Raw genomic sequence first — 23,585 nt, 5'->3', positions numbered from 1 at the left:
AATTTATATTCTCTTGTTTATCTTTACTGGTTTAAATCTTCTCTGGAAAAGGTGAGGATAACATTAACCAAATTAAAAGTATACATTAAACTTGGATCCAGTATTTTTTTTTTGCCTTATCTACACCTTGTGTTTTATGAGTTTTTATCCATGTATATCCCATAAGTATTTAAACTAGGGATTGGGGAAATCATGGCAGGTTCTGCTGTGTTGCCAGGTTGATCCTGAATATTTCTCTACTTTAAAGCAACATGTTTATTTTAATACAACACTGCATTAAGGCACACTTTATAATTCTGCTATATTTATATTAATTTTAAAATTCAGATTCAATCTAATTTACTGTTTCATGAAAAAACATTAAATACTTAAGAATAAATTTAACAAAGCAGGTGAAGACCCTATACTATGAAAACAATAGACATTGTTAAAAGAAAAATGTCATAAATTGGAAAAATTAACATTTTTGATATGGCTATCTTATCCAAAACAATATACAGATTGACACAGGGACAGATATCCAAGATCTACAAAGAAGTCATATAACACAACAACAACATAACATGTAACTCAATCAAAAATGGGCAGAAGAGTTAAATAGACAATTTGCCAAAGAATACATACAAATGGTCAATAGGCATGAAAAAATGTTCACCATCACTTATCAGAGAAATGGTAACAAAACCATGAGCTATCATCTCATACCTTTTGAAAATGGCCCATACCAAAAATTCAGAAACAAGTGAGAAAAAAGAACCCTCATACACTGTTGTTGTGAATGTGTATTGGTATAGCCCCTGTGAACACAGTATGCAGGTTTTTCAAAACATTAAAAATAGTTCTACTGTATGAGCTAGCAATTCCACTCCTAGGTATGTATCTGAAAAATGTCAAAACAATAGTTTGAAGTGATATATGCATGCCTATATTCATTGAAGCACTATTTACAATGGCCAAGTTAATGGAAGCCACCTAAGTACCCAAATGCAGATGAGTGGATTAAGAGGATGTAGTATATATACACAGTAGAATACTACAGAGTGATTAAAAAATAAATAAAAAAGACTTTGAGCAAAGATGGATAGGCCTGGAGGGGATTATGCCAAGTGAAATTCACGTGTGGAATATAAAAGAACAAAACAAAGGGTCAGATGAAACCAAGCCAAAAGCAAACCTTAGAAATATGACTGCAGACTTGAGGCTACCAAAGCGGGAGAGAGAAGGTAGGCAGCAAAGGGACAGGAGCTTCAGCTGACTGTGGTGGAGGACTCTGAGAGCCTTGCTGATGCTGAGTATGCTGTGGAGACATCTGAAGAGGTGTCAAACTATACCTCTGAACCATAGTCTTGTAATCCAATACATGAATTAAAAAATAAATATAAAACAGTTCAGTTTATTATAATTGGTGGTTCTATTTGAATCACGATTTGTATCATCACATTAGCCAAATTTTAAATACTATAGGTTTTTGTAATTATGAAGAAAGGTTTTATATATTTTTTTAATGTTCATCAATTTTCTTAGTCACTGAGAATTAACATCTTTACCACGTTAGAGAGTCTTGAATTTTAACTAGGGGAATTTCAGCCCTATTACCTTGTATATTTGAGTAAAGAGGCTATAATTTTTAAAACTCAGTGATCATACTTAATGTGTTTCTAAGGATAAAAATCAACTCACACCAAATGTATTACATAGAAAACAATGCCAAAGAGAAGAAACAACTTATTAAAACAACACCAAAGGGGTGCTGTGCTGAATATTTTTAAATGCATGAGAAGGTACTAAGACACTTTAGAAGCCACTGATTTAACTTTTTCCTAAGATTTTCTTTATTTTTGCATAGAAGAACTGGAGTGTAGGCCAGTGATGGGGGTGGTGGTGGTGGTGGTAAGAGGATACACCAGAGACAGAGTGGAGAGCAGAACAGGCAGATCTACTGAAATGCACTGCTAAGGGGAGCAGGGGATGAGACAGGAGAGGTCTGCTGCACCATATCTGTCAGCTCTCTGGCCAGATGGAACTCAGGCTGTTACCATAGGCCAGTGAGGTGGTAGCAGTGAGACTTCAGATCTATGCAGCCAGGGAGGACAAGGAGCTACTGACTTTAGTGCAATGACCTGGAGACCTTTTGACCAGGAGAAGCCACGATAATGACCATGTGACCATGTCCCTTTTTTCCAACTAGCCAATTTTAAAGGGTTTACACTTGATCTTAGCCAAAAGGCCAAGAAACAATTTTAAAGGGTTTAAGCATGACATGAGTGTGTTCAGGCATGTGTACCCTTCTGAAAGCATACACATGTCAGGACAAAAAAAAAAAATATGACCTCCCCTGGTGGCACAGTGGTTGAGCACTGGGTTGCGAAGCTGCCTGCAGCCTCTGCAGCGCTGTTTCAATCCCCGGCCACTGGCAAGGGTCCCACAGGAAAAAAAAAAAAAAAAAAAAAAAATATATATATATATATATATATATGACAGTGTGAAGAGGACAAACTGACTTGAATTTTCAAAATCTCTTCTAAATTCTTAGAAGAATAAAAGGAAAGATCATTTGCAAAGATTGCCGCAGGCCACAGAAACTGGAATCCAAATGAGAAACATTGATGGCTGTGAACCAGTCAATGTAGGAAACTTTCCTTTGATATAATATGATTGGCTTATCTAATTCCAATCCAGAACATATTAATACTTCATTAGAGTTCAAGATTCAGGTGAATCCTCCATCGCATGCAGTAGATCTCATGTATAAGAAATATGTGCCAGTTCATGTCACCACACTATAGAAATATGAAGTGAAAGAAGCTTCGGTTACTTCTGATCCAACATTATATTTTTTGGTGTCATCTGAATGAAGGCTATATTTTGTTCACACATGTAAGGCTTGTACTTAGTGAAGCAGAGTTATACAACAAAGATTTGCTAAAGGGGTGGAAAGAAAGAAATCATCTCAATTATTGTTAGCTTTCGAAGATAACCCAAATCTGCTGCTTAGTTTTTCCTTCCCTGCATGTAGGAGCCCGGACATTTCTGTACATAGAATCTGTGTATCTTTAATTTTGTCAGACTCAAACTTGCTTTCAGACACTTCATATGCAATGAAAATAAAGGACACATGTAGGCATGGAAAATGATATTTGGAGTTAAATATTCAGACAGCATATTTTGTCAGCCCTACAGTTAGAACTTATTTGCTTTGCTGAAAAAGGTCAAATGCCATAAGCCTCATAGTGCAAACAAAAACATTTTTGAAATAAAAATTTTTTCATCATGTAGACAAAGTGTCTTTAATGTATTAGATATCTCTAGCATTTATTGGTTGAGTAGAAATTGCACATCATAAAGGAGTATTTCAGGTGAGTAGTATTCCAGCCTCCAGAAATATGCATGCATGCGTGTGTGCATGTGTGCGTGCATGCGTGCGTGTATGGGTGTAGGCTTTATTTTCATCCAGCTTGAACACTCTCATCACTCTATCTAACAGATGTTAGTTAATAAGTTATCTGAAGAGAGAAAGTTTCTGTACCTCACATTCAATATGGCTATGCAAAGATAGGGCCAAGGAGACCCTATTATAGAAGAAAATGGATGAAAAGATGTAAGGAGCTACTTATTTAAGTTAAGGCACTGCAGGATACATACCTGTTGAATTAATTAAATAAGAAAGCTGTTTTTTACATTACACTATTAGTCTTTCCTCTGGCTCCTGCCGGTGGAGTGCCTTAATCACTTCCAGTCTGGCACTGACCAATTCAAAACCACTTCTGCTCAAATAGACTCTTTAAAAATAAAATTTTAATAAGCCTCCATTTCTTTTAATGTACTTTTCTAAGGAGAAAGGAGTTACAGAGGAAATTTAAGTGTTTTGGATCTATAGAACAACTGTAGCAAAAATGGATGTGGAAGAACATAGAATGCAAGAGTTTATTTTTACAAAGAATAATGATTTAGGGCCTCCTTGGTGGTGCAGGGGTTAAAGTCTCACACTATCAAGCTACAGCCAGCCACTGTGGCATGAGTGTAATCCCCACCAGGGAGCTAAACAACAGGACACAGCAGATCTTTCCTGTCCTGCCTGCTGCTCCCCTCAGCAGTATATTTCAGTATATCTGCCTGTTCTGCTTCCCACTCTGTCTCTGGTGAATCCTCTCACTTCCTGCAACTCTGTTCTTATATGCATATATTTATGCACCCCAGTTCTTATATGCATAAATTAAAATGAATATTTAAAAAAAATAAAAAGCATAATGATTTAAAAATAGAGCTGATGGAATATGTGAGGCAGATGAGATAACATGGCATTAGTTAACAACTAGGGGTTACATAAGCTATTTGGGAAGATAGAAAATACAGGTGATCATGATGCAGCAGGAGGACAACACAGATAAAGAGAACTGGAGCAGAAACCTGAATGCTTTATGATACAGAACAAATTATTTATAGAAGTCAGTACGGGATTACCCAGTAGGAAGACAAAGCATGCCTAAGGTACCAGCAAAGCAGCTGCACCAAAGTAGGAAGGAGAAAACAGGGCAGAGAGAAAAAAGGAAAATATACAAGAGGGAGGGAGAGAAAATTTTTAAAATAATTTTATATTTCAAAATGTAAGTGGAGTAATAATAAAGAGGTTTTCATGGAAAATATCACATTCTGATGGACTTCCTTACACAGCTTTATTTGTTTTAATTTTTTACTTTTGAATTATATGAGGGAGGAATACAATTTTTTGTGTTTAAGGCCTTGGAAATACACTATTCAACTCTAATAAGAAAAAGGAAAGAGGAGTCCCTCGTGGCCTAGGGTTTAAGTCGCAGTGCTATCAGCCTGAATTCCATCGTTGGCCAGGGAGCCGGCCCACATGGCCCACTGTCTCCTGTCTCACTCAGCTGCTCTCTCAGCAGTGTATTTCAGTTATTCCACCTGTTCTGTTCCCCTCTCTCTCTCTCTGGTGAATCCTCTCACCCCCTGCATCTTGGGCCTACACCCCAGTTCTCTATGCAAACAAACAAACAAACAAACAATAAATAAATAAATAGGAAAGAAAAGCGGGGCAATTAGAGATTTAGGTTAGGCAGGAAGGCTTCTTAGAAGGGCAAAGTCTTCATTCATATTTGAAAGAAAAAATAATAGGTTGGCTATTTGAAGAGAAGACTCTAGAGGGAGTTTATGAAAATGTGAGTAGCATGAAGCTACAAGTGGGGATAAAAGTAAGTCAATAGTGAGGATCAGAAAGAAAAATAAAAACAAGCTATAGATAGTAACTAGAAAAGTAATATGGCCAGAAGAATCAGACTGAATGATTTTAGTTAAGAAAAAAATAATGAGGATTAATACAGCAGAACAGAAGAACCACACAGTCAACACCCAGGGAAAGGAAGAAAATATAATTAAATTAATGATTGATTTGGGAGTGGAATATTGGATAGCTCTTTTCTGATTGCTTCCATTGGCTGAGTGAAATAAAAATCCTGATCCTCAGGATGAAAAACGAAGGTGCTAGGAAATTTTAAGATAGAGGAGAAATGTATGAAATTTTCATTGATAAAATAAATGCATTAAGATTCAACGTATGACTTGAGATTATAAATATAAAATGAATCCAGTCAGCAAGTTTGGTTTTTTTTTTTTTGCTTTTTCTAGTCAAAAATATCAGGAACAAGTGCCGAGGAGGGTGTGAAGAGAAAGGAACCCACACACAGGTATGGTAGGAATGTAGACGGGGCCAGCTCCTATGGAAAAAGTATGGAGGTCCCTCAAAACTTAAACATAGATCTACTATATGGCCCAGCAATTCCAATCCCCAATTTCAACTTGAAGAATACAAAAAAGTAATTCAAACAGTTATTTACATCCCTATGTTCATTTCAACACTATGTGTAATAGCCAAGGTATGGAAGCAATCAAAGTTCACAAAGAGATGAGAGGGTCAGGAAGACATGGTATATAAACACAGCGGGCTACTACTCAGCTACCAGAAAAGGTGAAATCTTGCCAGTTGTGGACCTCCCTAGTGGTGCAAGGGGCTAAGCACAGCACTGTGAAGCTATCCACAGCCTCTGCAGCACCAGTTTGATCCCAGGCCAGCGAGCTACCCACATGGTGCAGCAGACCTCTCCTGACTTGCCCCCTGGTCCCCTCAGCAGTGTATTTCAGTCAGTCTGCCTATTCTGTTCCCCTCTCTGTCTCTGGTGAATCCTCTCAAACCCCCATCTCTGGCCCGTACCACAGTTCTTGTATGCATAAATAAATAAATCTTTAACAAAAAAACAAAAAGATGAAATCTGGCCATTTGCAACAACATGAATGGAGCTCGAGGGGATTATGCTAAGTGAAAAAAGTCAGCATGAAAAAGACAAATTTCGCATAGTGTCAGCATGGTGTTATGGTGTGGTAACATGCATCTTAACAGGTATATTCTTACACCTGTGAATCATATATAGTGTTGTAAACCAATGTTACCTCAATTCAAAATATAGAAAGGAGGCTAATTTCATCTACATTTTATTGTTTGCTGTTGTTCTATCAATGAGTTTACTTCATTTATATTGATTTTTGATGCATATAAACATTTAATTCATTTCAATAATAAGTGAATTAAATATTTGAGGTTTTTTTTTTTTTTTGAATGAAAGTCATTTGAGTAACTCCAACACAACATTTCAACACAACATTTCATGACAATACTTAGTTTCTGTTGTCTCAAATGAGTGATTTTGAAACAAATAGGGTTTTGGAGTCATAGATAAAGCACAAGTGCATGAATCCTGATGTAAACAATGTTCACATCAAGTTTATTGCCATCGATATTGTTGTTTAAAGCAATCATAAAGAGATACACAAAAACATATTGATTGGGAGAGAGTTTTTTGATTCATAGTGAAACTTCCTAAATGAAATCTGAACTAACTTTAATGTATTTTTCATCATAAAATACACAGTTCTTATTAATTCTATACTGTTTTGGAGGGAAAAATATTGGCAAAAATATGTTATTTTCTTTTCTCATGCTTATCTATATTTGTATGTTCCACAACACTTAGATATCATTTAAAGTCTTATTTCAAAGAGGAACTATTCATTTGAATATAAATTGAAATCCTAGAAGATATAATAATTGATTTATTATCCATGGAAAAGAATAAATTGATCACCAGAGGTCAATTTAGTATGCTACCATTTCTTTTAATGTAACAATTATGCTTCAAGTACTGCTTTACCAGTCTATTAATGTATATCTTGGGTGCCTTTTCAAGTATAAGAAGGCAAACTGGGGGTCTTTACAATTCAAGACAGGTATTAATGAATCAATAATCCCTGCCCTTGAGTCTTAGTACTTTTTAGATGATCATGTTTTAAAACCATTAATATACAATATGTCCATCTCTTATATATCCAACTTTGCAAATGAATCATAAAAAACATAGCATATATTAATGAAAAATTTTATATTGTAAATAATAAACTTCATTTTTTCAAGATTTATTTTATTTACTTATGCCTACAAGAGTTGGGGTAAGGGCCGGAGGTACAAGGAGTTGGTGAGAGGATTTACGAGAGACAGAGTGGGGAGCAAAACAGGCAGACTGACTGAAATACACTGATGAGGGGAGCAGTGGGCGAAACAAAAGAGGGCTGTTATGCCATGTGGGTCAGCTCCCTGACCTAGGATCAAACTCCAGTGGTTGCCTATAACTTCACAGTGCTGAGACTTAACCCCTTGTGCCACTAGGAGGCCCTAAGCTTCATTTTTATAAAGATTTTTAGTATATCTTATTAATGACTTTATAATAAAGATATAATATTTTTCCCATTTAGAGTCCATCTTGGTGCATCATTTCACCAAAAATTAGTACATATTATTAAAAGCATAACACAACAGAATCTTAGTATTTCATGTTTTCTTTTTTTTAATTTTAACTGTTCTCTTTATCTGTAGACTTCTATTTCATCCAGCCTGGGGGTTTTGATTGGTCAATGAAGTATTAAACTAAGAAGGAAGAAATGCCAGTAAGCAGGAGGAAACTTTCAATTCTTTTTGATGGACAATAAGAAGGAATTCTGCATTCTCCAACTTTTTCTGTAATGCTCGTTGATAAATCTGGTTGGAAAAATCTTTTACAAATTTCCAGTGTTCCAGTAGAAACAGAATGAGCCTTTTGCCTTTTGCATGTCTCAAAATGTAACAGGTGATTTATTTTTCTATAACAAATAATACTACCTTGGCAATACCTATTAACTTCATCTTTCAAATCTATCCAGAATATAAACTATTATTATTATCTTCACCATTTCCATGATGGTTGAAACCTTCTTTGCCTTTAGCCTGGATTGTGATGATAGCTTCCTAATTGGTCTTCCTGTTCTTACCCTTGCCCAATTTTTCTTCCTCTGCCATTTGCCTATTCACAACTCAGTAGGTAGAGTTATTCTGCTAACGCATGAAACACATCATGTCTCTTCTGCTTCAAACCCTCTAGTGTTTTCCCATCTCATGAAGGCCAAAATCATTTAAATGGGCTAGAAGGTTCTACCTTATATGTACACAGTGCTGTATCTGCCTTAGCTCTACCATTCTCTCATCTGCTCACTCTACTCTAGTCACACTGACTTCCTTGCTATTCCTTAGTCACATGAGTTCTGTGAATACCACAGGGGATTCACTATTCAGAAGAGCTTGGGATATTCTTCCAGAGCTCTTCTTGGCTTGTTCACAAATATCAGCTTGAGTGAGACTTTTCCCAACTATCCTGTTTGAAATTGTAATACTTTCCAATGCCCATCATTCCTTTCCATTTTTGATATTCTTTTCACTATAAAATACATCATCCATAAATACTATACATAATTATTGCTCGTTTTTCATTTGACTTATTTTCAGCCTCCAATAGAAAACCCATTTATATGACAGCAGGGATTTTTGTCTGTTTTAGTCACCACTATAGTGAGAACAATGCACATAATAGATTAAATGGTTAATGCATATTTGTTGGGTTTATAAAGAAATTTTTTAAAAAAGGAAAAAACACTGGTAAGTTCAGCCACATGGAAGCCACTAGTTGTGTTCCATCAACCTGACTGCAATGAGCAACACAGATTCCCATCAGTAAAATAGTCAATACTACTATAAAATTAAGATTCTTAGTGTTTTTTCATTGTTTAAATGAAATCATTATCATCAAATCAGCTTTCCACTAATGGAAAGACACGATTTTACTACAGTTACATGTTTTCTTAAATTTACAGCTACTTTTACAGGCATTTACTTTCATGTGAACCAATTATTCAACTTACAGTTATTTCTACCGACAAGTAGGATTTTATAGGCTCCCAATAGTACTACAGCAGTCATTAATGGTGGGAAGTGAGACGGAGCAAGGGAAAACCAGTAGAGGGAGTTGAACAGTTATCTATTATCAACAAAGAATTCTATTACCCATTCCTATTAATTCTGAGGATGTTGCAGGACTTGTCTTCGTTACCATACTACTATGTAATGAAGAGAAAAGCATATCACCCGAAAAATATTCATGAATTGCCTGTATAAATAAGATTGGGAAGTCTAAAGTGCTATAACAGAATAAAGTAAAAATGTATATAGGTTAAAATATATATATTTTTTATGCTGAAGAATCCAGAGGATATTGCAGGCTAGCAGGAAGTAGGGAATGGGGGTAGCTTTACTTCCAGCTGGATGAAGACTGCTTTTTCATTTCTAATTTCTAATTGAAATTGATATCCCATCCCACCACAGCACTTTGGTTGGGGGGTGGGGTGGGTGGCAGAGAATACAGAAATGGTACATATCACTTCAAGTAATATTCTATTATTATATATATATTATATTATTACATAAAATGTAGTGACATAACTACACTTAACTAAAAGGGAGATTTTGATTTAGACAATAGAGTTCCAACAAATATGGAAGAGAGTGGATTATGGTGAACATCCTACAATTTCTGACAGTTTGGTCTTTTTTCTTCCAAATATTTGTGCCATCCTTGCACATGAATTCTGGAATTGTCCCCTTCCTCAAATGAGACATCATGAATTCCTACTCACTGGCTGCTTGTATCTCACAGTCCATGATCTCTGATGAGGTAAAATCATCTGAGTGCCTCCTCTCAGAGCAGGCACCATGGAGAACAGGGAAAACAGGTCTCTGAGCCCTGGACACCTGATTGCTGGGTTAATTGTCTTTGATGACAGCATGGTACAGCTGCTCCTGCAAGTGCTGGAAAAATTGCCAATGAGATTCGGCTGCTTTGAGTAGAACAACTGCTGGTACACAGGTGAAGTGTTGCCAGGGTGAAACTCACTGGAACTGCAAGTCCACAGAAGCCCAGAGGAAACAGACCACAAGAAGGAGTTCTCCTCCAGCCCTGCAGTCTCCTACGAGCACCTGCTATTGCCAAAGCCTAACAGAGAGTTGGCTGGAAAAGCAAAAATCCCAGTTTCTACATTACAAAAGCAGAGTATAGGAATGACAGCTTGCTGTTTAGTGAAAACAATCTATTAACTGGCCCATCCCTGTGCACGATAATCAATTCATGCATAGGACAGCACATACCCTTTCCAATGAATCCTCCCAGAAAACCGGTTGAAATTTTGCAAGCACATGCTTGTTCTTTTCCCAAATACCCAGCATATTCCACTATTCAAAAAAGAATGGAGAAAGTTTGTCCTCACATGATCACAAAGCAAGTGTCCACCTTTAAAGTGATTCCATCTTACTTTTATAAAACAAGTTGTAATAGTTCAGTGACAATTGTTTTCCTAAATTTTTAGGAGTTATTGTAACTTATACTTGGAATCTTGGCACTGTTTCAATATTTAAAGTGACCAGAAATTTTATCATTGATCTATAATCCTTAGCTTAAGCAATCAGGATGTTTAGGAGCTAATTTTACCTCTTTATTCTACTTGTATACATAACAGGATGTAACAGTCAAGAAAAATTACAAGGATGACAGGAATTTTAATACTTTAAACATAATATATTTTTCTATCTTGATTTAAAATCAAAACAGAAACCTATATCCACATGATATTTTATAGGACTTTGCATATAATAAGATGCATTAATTCTTACAATGTGAATTGCCAAAAGGCATTCAGTTTTGGAAAATATCATGTCAAAATTAAGCATACAGCCAGTAATTATTCCTGTCATACTCATGTCTATTTAACTGTTAGTTTAGTAATACAGAGAAACAGCAATCCTATGGAAGGAAGTACTAAAATTTTCACTCATTAAAATAAGTATTTGTTTTTATCACTCTTAAAACACTTTCCAGTGAAGCAATCCAAACGTTATTACATAGACTTTATCTTGATACCTACATTTAGAAGGAACTTATTATAGCAACAAAGATTAATGGAGTTAGAAATGGCTTCAACAGAGATTATTTAAGTAGCTCTCTATAACTTTATCAATGAAATTTCTTTTTACTGTTTCCCATGGTAGCACTGAGGGAAACAAAAATAGCATTAAAGCGTGTATTTCTCAATGTGGGGGTTAATAATATTTAAAACATTTCTTACCTATTAACATCCCAGATTTTACTTGTTGTATCCATTGAGGAAGAAGCCACAAAATCACCACAGGAATGCCATGTGCAGGACCACACAGCATGGTTGTGTCCTTCAAAGGTCAAAATGCAATTGCCTTTAGACAGGTCCCACAACTTCACTGTACAGTCACCACTTGAAGTAGCCAGTTTGTTGCCGCTATTCACAAGGATATAAAAAGATAATGCACTTTTAAAATCACTTTATAATTATTTTTACGAACAGTTGTATTCTGTAATTTGTGGATGTAATTTGTGGATCTGGATTATTTTAGGGACATGAGTATCTGGAACTTACCGTATTGATTTTACACAATGTGATACTTGCATTGTTTATGGATTCATATTGATAAAATAAACAGTTGTGTACTTTCTAGACTAATTCTTCTAGGTTAATGCACTTTACCAGTTTACTTTTTGGAATGTGTTGGGTTAAAGGCTATGTTAGCATCAATGGCTGATGTAGCCTTAAAATATTGAATATAGACATATATTTCAAAAAATACAGTATAAAATAGTAGGTCAGCATTGTTTATGTTTACATTTATTAACTGCTACAGGAGCATAGTGTTACTGAAGAAGAAAGAATCAGGAAAGATTTGGAAGTGTTCAGTAGCTGACAGCCATTAGATTTTCTATTCAGATTATTAGCAGATATTTTTAAAATGCAGTGAATTTCAAATGCTGGACACAAAAGGTAGTTTAAGTAAGGAGTGGACATCACGTCACGTCAGTGACATAAGCAGAAACATCTAGATTTTTATTTGGTAAAATATCAATTTTAAGAACATTAAAGTATCTTCTCCATTCTTCAGTATCCTGCTGCATTGGATGTTCCTTCTATTTGTTCAGTAACTTGTCTCTGGCTGAATATAATTAATTGATTTTTCCTTCTTACCCATTAGGCTATGTTTTCTTCATAGACACTGTGTTTCTTCTGTTTCTATAGCATTATGAAGAGCAACGGAAGTACGCAGTAAATTCTTCCAAAATAAATAAGTGAATGGATGGATGAATCAAGTTATGCTGTAAGTGAAGAAAAGGTATCTACTGAAAGTATCTCTAAGAGAGGGAATGGCAAGACAAAGAAACGTGTTTGTTTGCTTGCTTGTTTTGCTTATGTTCATGCTAAGGGACAACAAAATTTTTATCTACAGAGAAAAAACAACCACTGAATAGGGGCTTAAAGGTGACACAGAAAAATTGGATCATAGAGTGAAGAAGTTCTCATTAAAGCTATAAAGTACATCTTTTACTTGTAGAAAAGCAGAAGAAAAGTCATTCTAAAATAAAAGGTAATATACATGATTATGCATATTTCTGAAGTCAATTCTAATCCACCGGATAAGAAGTGGATACTGAAAAACATACTACTGAATGACTATTGGGCTTATGAGGAAATCAAAGAAGAATTTAAAGAATACCTGGAAAGAAACAAAAATAAAGAAGCTCTGGCACACAGCAAAGCAGTGCTAAGAGCACTAAGGGCATGAAGGGACAAAAAGATCTCAAACAATAAGAGCAAGCAAAACTTAAAGCCACTAAAAGGACGGAAATTGTATTTTAAAAGTCTAAAAGATCAATGATACCAAAAGACAAACAAGATAGACAACTTCCAGCTAGATCACAAAGAAGAAAGAAAGGGAGAAAAGGCTAAGAAATAGAATCAGAAATGAAAACGAAGTTGTAACAGACATTGTGAAATACAGAAAATAATAATATACTCTTATAAATATCTTTATGCATACAAATTAGATAACCTAGAAGAAATGCACATTTTTAGAAATACATACAAGACTGAATCAGGATGAAATAGAAAATCTGAGCAAACCAATTACAAGCAAGGAAATTGAAACAGTAATCAAAAGTCTTCCAAAATACAAAAACCCAGTCCCAGACAGTTTTATTACTGAATTCTACCAAACTTCAGAGACACTAAAATCTATATTTCTCAAACACTTCCAAAATAATTGAGGAAAAGATATTGCTTCCAAACACATTTTCGGAGGCCAACATTATTCTGATACCAAAAGCAGACAAGAACATCACACACAAAAAAGAAAACTCTAGACCCACGTCCCTGAATAAAAGAGATGTAAAAGTTCTCAACAAATTTTAGCAAACCAAATTGAACATACATTCAAAGGATTACACATCATGACCAAGTGGGATTTATTCCCGGATGTTTCCACATTCACAATCCAATCAATAGTATTTAACAAATCAACAAAAGGAAATATAAAATCATATATAAATAGATGCAGAGAAAGCATTTGATAAGTTCCAACTTCCATGCATGACAAAAAACATTTAAAAAATGGAGATGGAATGAGCATATCTCAACATAATAAAAGCCATGTATGATAAACCCACAACTATCATCATACTCGGTGAAAAAAACTGAAGGCTTTTTCTCTAAGATCTAAATCCAATTAATGAAAAAAATTAATTATTGAAATTAAGAAATCAATGGAATTAGACAATAAATCTGAAAAAACAAAAGTTAGGCCTTCTAGACTATAGCTAGAAAGGGAAATGAAAATATTATTTCTTGGTGTGCTCTCAGGATGCTATTAAAAAAAGCGACTGATTGGGTCACTTCAACAACAGAAATTTATTTCTCATAGTTTCAGAGTCTGAGAAGTCCAAGATTAAGGTGTTGGCCAGTTTGATTTATGACTTGCAGATGGTTATCTTCTTGCTGTGTCCTTACATGGCAGAGAGGGTAGAGAGGGGGAAGAGGTGAAGTGATGCCTTTTCCTTTACTTATAAAGGCATTATTCTCATTGTGGGCCTCTACCCTCATGAACTTATGTAAACTTAATTATCTCCTAAAGATCCCACCCCCTTTTATCATCACTTGGGGGACTAGGGTTTCAACATATAAATTTGTAGGGGCGCAGATATTCAGTGCATAATAGTGTACAAGTTAAGGGATGAGAGCATAAAAAGTATTTTTAATACAGAAACATATATTTTCCTAATCAAAATCTTAGAAGAAAATGAAATAAATAGATGCAAAGCTAAAAAACTAAAGTTTGAGAATTATAGAAATTAGACAATTTAAGGCTGAGAACCACAAATTGGGAAGAAAAATCCATACCAAGATGTATAAGTAGGGTACACAAAAAGAAATACCAACTTAGATAAATTTTAGTCAACTAAAGAACAATGTGAGAGTCAATTACAATAATTCAAAGAATAAGGAGAGGAAGAAAAAGTAGACAGAAAGATTATATGGTGTTTAATATATGCTAGAAACTCTACGAAGCTCTTTTACATATATTTGATCCTCACAAACATCCTTTGGAATTGGCACCACTGCTGTGTTCAAACACTTGAACAATATCATAGAGCTAGACAGTAGCTGACCTAGAATTTCTTCAACTAGAAAAAAATAGTTACTATAGAATTATCAAAAATAAAGGCAAATAAAAACATCTTCAACTAAATGAAGCAATCCTCCTGTAGAGGAACTACTAAAGACAAGTTTTGCAGGTAGAAAAGGACTCAGATCTAAAATGAAATGAGGAACAAAAAACTGATCAACATGTCAGTTATCTAAATATTTGCACACAAACCTGTGCTTGAAACAAATAAGAAAACAATAATAATATTGACAATAAAATTTCTGTGTCCAGAAAGAATGGTATAGCACTGATTAATTTTAGACTCTGTTAAGCAAGTCTGCACAGTAAAATGTCCAGGGTAACCACTATAAGAACAGAAATAGAATATATAACTTGTTGACCCACAAAAGAAAAAAAAGCTGACAATTACAAATAGTTATCCAAAATAAAGGATGAAAAGGGAGGAAAGCATTAGAATTAATGGCAAAATAGAAAAGAAACATAAAAAAATAAAACTGTAGAAAGCAACTCAAACATATTATTAATAAAACCAATAAACACAAGCTGGAAGTTAAAACACAAGGATTTTTCAGTTTGGCCAAAAAGAATAGTGGATGAAGGTGGAGGGCTATTGGGGGGCCCTGGTGCTGGGTGTGGCATGATAACACACCTGAAGAGGTGGGATCCTATGTTTCTGAGCCATATACAGTAGTTTAGACAAATGTTACCTTAACTAAAATAAAAAAAAAAAATTTTGAATTATAAACAAGAAAAATTTCAGTCATATATTATCTATATAAGGCACACTGTGCTCCTAAGGACATATGAAGGTTGAACATTTAAAAAAGATGAAAAAAATATATGGGCAAAAAGAAATGAAAATAAAGATGCATAGGTCTATTAATGTCAGGCAAAAAGGAACTTAAGGCAAAAACGTGTGTAGGGATAGATTCCCTATATAATGGTAATTTTTCTCATTTCTAGAAAGGCTTTAAAATTAAATTATATAAATACTAGATGCATCTTACATGATACAACTTAATAACGTTCGTACCATAGAAACAAAAAATGGCCTATTGTCAGAGTGAAAAATTTACAGGCTTTGATTTGTTTTTCTAATTCAGAATTCAAATTACAAATAAAGACATGGAAGATTTAAGGAACAAATATTATAGGTCTCAAGGCCATATATAAAATTCTTTACCAAGTTACTATTGACTACACACTCTTCTCAAGCAAGGTTGAAACATTTATAAGACGATATGGTTAACCAAATAATAAGTCTTAAAAACTTAACATTATTGTCATAATAGAGATTATATTTTCTCATACTTAAATTGTTAAACATGAATAACAGAATTGTATATCGATAAAATGGTGTTAATTTTAAAGCAAAATTTTCAGTAACATCAAAGAAATAATTGGGGGTATTTGAAAATAATTAGAACTAAATGAAAACAATGTATCAAAAATATGAAGCAAAATCAAATCAGTATTTTGAAGGCAACTTATTTTGCTTTATACCTCCTTATCATGAAGGCAAAACTTTTCCGCTAATGTGAGAGGCGCTAAGGTTAAACAAAATATACTACAAAATAATTCAATGGAAGGTCAATAAAGACTGAAGTAATTCTTTGGGAAAAAACTAACAATATAAGCAAATCTCTGCCAAACCTGGTAATAAAAAGAAAAAGTCCCCTCAAGCTTACCATTGATTAAGCCATATACTAATAATATTTTACAAAAGTATAAAATAATGTTATTCTTTTTGCTAAGTTTTTTGTTTGGGGGATTATATTTATTTTTCATAAAAAGGGTTACTTATATTAACATTTTTTTTGCAGCTTCTAAAGAGTCTACAGACAAATTATATCAAATTTGTTTGGGTCAAGCAAATTTAAACAGTAAGCATTAAGTATCAAATAATATTAGCAGTACTTCATATTTCCTGAAAGGATTTTACTCCATACTTTGTATGTGTTTTACGTAAATTATTGACATTTTTCAGACTTTAGCATATAACTGCAGAAATATTAGGGTTTTTACTGCTGGAAATTATTTCAGTTTTGAGAACTAAATATATAATAGTTTCCAGATTGACATTGCTTTTTTTTTTTTAAAGAAAAGTATAAAGTGTTGCATGAAAGATGAGTGGAACACAGAGACTAGAGCCTCCTGTACCACAAAGTGGGAGCTAGCACATACATAAGAAAGACTTTGTGCTTCTTACTCTGACTTTACTGGACCTTGGACATTCCTTTTAACATTTTTATCTACCATTCCAGAAACTGATTATCTTTATCTACAAACATGGATAAACTCTGCTGAGTAAAACTTAAGTGCTTTTATTCAAAGTTGAATGTTGTTTTGTTTGTTTACTGCTTTATTGTATCTGAAAAGACAGTGGAGGCTGGTCAAATAATTATGTGAGGTAATTTCTTTAGGGAGGGTTAAAATAAGAGGTAAGAATTAGAAATAACAAAAATAGGTTTTATGTATCAGACTTGCTACATCATTTCGTCTTGGGTTGCATTAAATCTTTATTTTCTCTAAAGCAATGTTATAAATTAGAAAATTATTCTTGGAAATTCAGGTAATGATATAAAAATACACAACATTGATCAAAAACTTACAGGAAAATATATCATAGGGATAATATTTTGCAAATAACTGGAAGCATTTAAATGTTTCTTTTAAATTATTTCTTTTATTTCAGTAACATTGATTTACAGCACAGTAAACGATTTAGAGCTATAGGGCCATCCCCTTTAGGTGTTACCACATCACACGCATCACCAAAACACCCGCAGCCCTCCATCAGGGTCCATTGTGCCCCCTCCAAACTGTGTTCCCTCCATCTTCCCTCCTCCCTCTGCTAGTCTCAGTTCTAAAGTCAGGTTTCTAAGGTTTTATACTAGATTAGCTTTATCTCACATTTGGCTTTGTTTATCTATTTTCCATATGTATGTGACAACATCTGGTATTTTTCTTTCTTCTTCTGACTTATTTCATTTAGCATAATCTCCTCCAGTTTCAGCCATGTTGTCACAAATGGGAAGAGTTTCTCTTTTTTGATAGCTAAGTAGTATTCCATTGTGTATAAATACCACGTCTTCCTAATCCACTCATCTGTTGTGGTTGTACTAGTGTTGGCTCTTAGGTTGTTTCTATAACTTGACTACTGAGATTATGAATTTTTAAACTATTCTCTTATGATTTCTAGTTCAGCTTTTATATGGAATTTTTTTGCCCATATTTCAGTAAGTAGTGGTAAAATCCAGCTACTACTATAACATTATAGTCTCATTTGTCTTTATCTAGTTAATAAGACTATTTGAAGTTGTAAATTGTGACTATCAGTCACAATATTCTCAGATAGTATAGGATATGTATATATTAATTTATGTGACCAAATCCTAATTAATAAAAACATGTTCTTATACTGCTTTGTTAAGGCAAAAGATAGAATTTTTGTTTCACTGATCTCATAAAATGATTCTATTAGAAAGGCTCACATTTAGAATTTGGACTTCTTAAAAATTTTTAATACATATTTGAGACATTTAGTGTGCTCAGTTTGTGAGAGTCCTCTGAATGGTAAGTTAAAACAAAAGAACTGAAAATGATACACAGCAGCGGGCTGGATAAGGACTGGGGGGCACTGTGACTGAGTGAAATATGATAAAGTGCAACTCCACACTGACAATGGTCCTGGTTAGTTTTCTGAAATAAACACATATCTAAGTGCTCTTGCCTTTACTCCCAAATGATATGCCTTCCTTTTATGTGGAAATCCAGAATTAGCCAAAAATAACTGAAATGAACTGAGGAGATAGCGCTACATGCAGATATTGCAGATCCTAGCAAAAGCTGAGAGGCAATATTGAAAATGCAGGAAAATACAGCTACTTCCAGAGTAGCTTAGAGAAGTTCAGAGAACACGGATAAGAGAGGAAGATTGAATCCAAGAAAGCAAGAAAGTAAAAAAACACAGAACAACTGAATAAATTTAAATGGTGGCTAGAAAGCCCTAGGAACCATTAGTAACAAGTGACCATGAGTTTCTTGCAGAGAGACTCTAGAAGTCCCCTTTAAGTGTCCTGAAAAACTGGGCAGGAAGAAATGAAAGGATGTTCAGCAGAGCACCGAAGAGGGTGACCTCCAGACCTAGGGCTTTCCCTCCCTGGATGCCAAACTGCCGCCCATACTAGGATGCATTAGTTCCAGAGGCATTTGTGCACATTCCAGGCTCACATCTATCAGTTGCTTGTTGCACCTTACATAGAATTTTCAGCTCAACAATTCATCTTTTATACAAGAGTACTATAATACTGGCAAGTGGGCTAGATTTAGTCTTCAAACATATGGTGTTTGATTTTAAGCCACATGGTATTTTATTATTCATGGTTTTCTTTTTTAATAATTAAATCACAAATAGGTAGCACGAAAAGAATCATCCAGAGCTGAGTAGTACCTTCTTTCACAAGGACGCTTACTCTCCACATCAACACAGTTACACCGTTCACACTGTTCACACCTTACCTGCCTCCATTCACACTGCCAGCCAGCCAGAGATTTTCAATGACTGAGCTATCACCAAACTGTGCAGACTGTTGACATAGAATTATTCATCCGATTGTTTGGACTCTGATATAATTTTTTTAAATATTTAAATTTCTTTCTAGAAGAGGCCCAGGAAAGCCTAAAGGCAAGGATGAAGAATGTGTTTCATTCCAATCCTTATATAGTAAATGGAAAGGTACATGAACAGCAGAGAATAGAAAAGACAGAGAAATGAGTGGCCCATACTTCCTCATCACTACACTTTTTAAACTACTTCACTGCACATTGCACAGTTAGCTTTCCTGTACCTGCATCTGGTACACAGTGACTCTAAAAATACTCTGTGTGTTGGGTAAATTCATGAATGGTAAATGTACTAAGCAAGCAGAGATTTCACTTGGAAATAGATCTGTGTTAACAGAGCTAGCTGTTGTAGTGATGAAACTACTAACATTCTTTTTCTTCTGTTTTTAAAAAATGTGTAAGTTAAATTTTTAAAATTTTATTGAGGTAACAATGATTTACAACATTGTTATATAATTGTAATGTAATTGTATATAATTTACAGATATAGGATCACATTTATCCTTTGCATTTATGTTATTATTTAAGCTGTAAATGCAGAAGAATAGAAATTAGAGGTTAGTTTATGAAACTTTATGAGGCGATCGTGAATAATGGTGTTGCCCTGGAAATAAGATAGTGATGTTCCCAGTATATCTTCAAACTTTTAATAAAAGAATCAATTTAAATCTCTGGAATTGATTTGTTAGTTTCTGATTGCATCCAATATGATTCTCAGCATTCTCTAGTTGTAATTCATGTACTTTGTATGCATGTGAAATATCACAATTAAATTTGTTTAAAAACATAATTTTGGTTAATTATATTCATATATATACATATATATTCATAGTTACTAAAATGCTGCTCCATCTTTTTTATTATTAAGTTTCTATGAATGCCCTAGGTTTTTAGGAAAAATTATTTTCAGGATATTAAATATAATTTTTTCAGCTATCTCAAGACCTTTACATTTGAAGTTTTCTTTTCTTTTGACAAACATGTTATTTTTCCTTAGTAATACTTTGAAGAATGAAAAATCAGTTTTTAAATTATTAAATCATTTTCCTAATTAATATGTATTTATTACTCCACTAAAACTCATTTTTTTTAAGATTTAGTTATTTATGCATACAAGAGCTGGAGTGCAGGCCAGAGATACGGGAGGTGAGAGGATTCACCAGAGACAGAGTGGAGAGCAGAACAGGCAGACTTACTGAAATACACTGCTGAGGGGAGCAGTGGGCAAGATAGGAGAGGTCTGCAGCGCCATGTGGGTCACCTCTGTGGCTTGAGGGGATCGAACTTGTGCTGCAGTGGCTGCGGATTGCTTCATAGTGCTGCGTCTTAACACCTCGCACCACCAGGGAGGCCCCTCCACTGAAATTCATTAATGTTCACGGTGAATTGACTATGCCCAGAGCCATAGATGTGGCAAAGGAGGGTGTGGGTTAGTGCAGCTTATGCTCCACTGAAGAAGGAAACAAAATAATCAAAGCCAGTGAATCAGTGAGCCCATTTCAGATAGTAAGACATTCTATGAATAAAATGAAACAGAGTAAAATAAGCAGGAGTAAATTAGATTAGAATTTCAAGGAGCCAACGTATGAGCAGGGACCTGCGGAATAAGGGAAGCCTGCCGTCTCTGAGCCAGGGCGGGCTCTGGGCAGGAAAGAGCAGAGTGTGCAGGGTACAAGCTCCCACCTGGACATGACTTACTCAAGAGGCTAGTGTGGTGGGGAAAGGGGAAGAGAGGAAGGTGAAGATATGGAAGTTCAGTCCTGAGGAGTAGGAAGGACTGAAGCACTGAAGGCCTTGTGGCCACAGGGAGATATCTGGAATTTATCCTAAATACCAGATTTCAAGACATAGGAGATCCACTGATACAATGCTCCAGTGACTATGCAAGACAACTCAATCCGGCATGCCCTGTGTTTCTCAAATGCACCAAGCATGATGCCCTCAGGACATCTGTCCACGCTTCATCTGGCACTGGGATGCTATTTTCTCTGGATAGTCCCAAGACTTGCTCCTTGCTTCAGTAAGGACCTTGACTCCAATTTCACCTTATCATGAAGGGGATCTCTGAAATTTTATTTGAAATATTCCATCTCTCCAACTTTTTGCCTTCTTCTTTCCCTGCAGCCTATTATTTTACTCTATGGCACTTACCACCATCTATTGAAGTGTATATAATTATTTTATTTATTATCTATCTCTGTGTCAATAGAATGTAATACATATGAAGGCAGTAACTTGTTTTTTTATTCACTGTTATATTTCTAATGCCTAGCATCATACTCAGCATATAGGGATTCTCAATATATAGCTGTGAATCAATGAATAAAACACAGTATGAACATTACAGCAGTTCTTAATTTCTGTTTCTAATGGATAATTCAAACAATTCTTCTTTAGGGTATAAAAATACAAATAAAAATGAGGCAAATGGACCCTATGCCCCATTTTACTACTGGATATCTTATTTGAACATTTATTTTCTTAAAGACTCTATTTCATAACATACCAAATTATTTCCTTTTGAATTTTGTCTTATACACATAAAATTTACTATATATATATAATTTAATTAAAAAGTTATTATACATGTAAAATTTCAGATTTTATATGTTGAGGATATTATCATGTAGCCTTAGGAAAATAACATATTTTCCCCACTCCATTCACCTCGTATTTTTTTTTTTTTGGAAAGATGCAAGATATAAATTCAGCAAGTAACTAGTGCCCATAAAATAAATTAGTGAAAAATCAAATTTCTAAAGTCTTTGGATCATCATAATAGCGTCTTTAATGAAGAATTGTATTGGTGTACCAAAATTCCAAGGATTAACTTTGAATTATAATAGATTTCTTACAGATCTTCATGTATCAGTCCTTGTCTCTATTTTCAATACTGTTTATGACACTTGTCTACTCAAAACTTTCCAATGGGTTTTTCATCTCCAGGAATAAAAAAAATAAAATCTTAATTTTAAATACTGCATAGTATCATGTACACTTAATATGGAAGCAGTGATGCAATGCCATTCAAGGCTTACTAGTAGGAGTATCTGCTGAAATGTTTGAGGGATTTATTTTATGGATAATGAAAATCACACAATTTTCTAGGTCTATTTCTTTCTGTTGATTGCTAGAACAAAGGATTCAAGTGACAGTACATGCATTGCATGCATTAACTTCACTCTTGGCTTCATTTTATTTTACCAATTCAAGTTATCCTTCACTTTAATTCTCAAAATCTTATCTTCTTTTATTTGCAAGTTCTCTAAATTAATCTGGAAGAAAATGATATAAAACTTAATTTATAATTCATACATTGTACTATGTTTTGTGAATATAAAACTGAATGAAATAAACTCTGGGGGGAAATTCATGAGCCTCATGATCTAACAGAATACACAAATATATAACCAACAAGTTATAATATTTTCTCAAGTGCTGATAGATGGCAGAGAGGATATAGAAATAGAACAGATAAGAGTATAATTAATTTTCTAGGTTTGGCAGGTGGTCACAAAGTCTTTAAAAAGGCAAATACTTTTTTGTAAAAGTATTTTTGTAAAAGTATATTCAAAAAGATTTTTGTATACATAAGCAGGTGTCCACAATGTACAAATAGGGAAGGAAAAAGGATGAGTGTTTAGCTTGTGGAAATGGTGACATGTTCAGAGATATTTCAATATTTGCACTCAAAAAGATAAAAATAAAGGAAAAATACTCTAAACAACAGTCAAATAATAGAAGTTCTTGCCTATAGTTCTAACATGTTTTTATCTGTGGTGATGATGAGAGATGAAAGGGCTAAGGTAATCAGATATTAATTTTAGGAACATAAATCTGGGAGCAATATGAAGACCAGGTTTGTTGAAGGGAAAGTATCATATATGTTAGAGAACTTACAGTGATATTCATTAAAGGTTTACATATTGATTATTGAATTTAATTATTTTGAGATCTATGCTTTGTATAATCACAATCATTTCCAGATTTGGTAAATGATTCTCAAGGCAAAGTCTCA

The 23,585-nt window shown here is 34.3% G+C and overlaps 1 protein-coding gene across 2 annotated transcripts in view; it reads right to left on the bottom strand.

The window, feature by feature from the left end:
* SPAG16 (sperm associated antigen 16) overlaps positions 1-23,585 on the bottom strand; it is a 696,030-nt gene that overhangs the window by 338,158 nt on the left and 334,287 nt on the right. The window contains exons 12-13 of one of the 2 annotated variants that reach the window (XR_008553648.1): positions 12,469-12,596; positions 11,695-11,730 (exon numbers count right to left, since the gene is read on the bottom strand). Coding sequence is in view for 1 of the 2 variants with exons in the window: in XM_054700063.1 (XP_054556038.1) it covers positions 11,545-11,730 (186 nt within the window). In the remaining variant the exon portion in view is untranslated. Of the gene's footprint in view, positions 1-11,544; positions 11,731-12,468; positions 12,597-23,585 lie in introns of those variants that run through there. The other variant, XM_054700063.1, reaches the window with a different exon arrangement.

The sequence above is a fragment of the Talpa occidentalis genome, unplaced genomic scaffold (assembly GCF_014898055.3).
Source record: "Talpa occidentalis isolate TD23 unplaced genomic scaffold, MPIMG_talOcc4v2.1 talOcc4.3, whole genome shotgun sequence".
NCBI lineage: Eukaryota > Metazoa > Chordata > Mammalia > Eulipotyphla > Talpidae > Talpa > Talpa occidentalis.
This window is presented reverse-complemented; position numbering and strand designations above follow the sequence as displayed.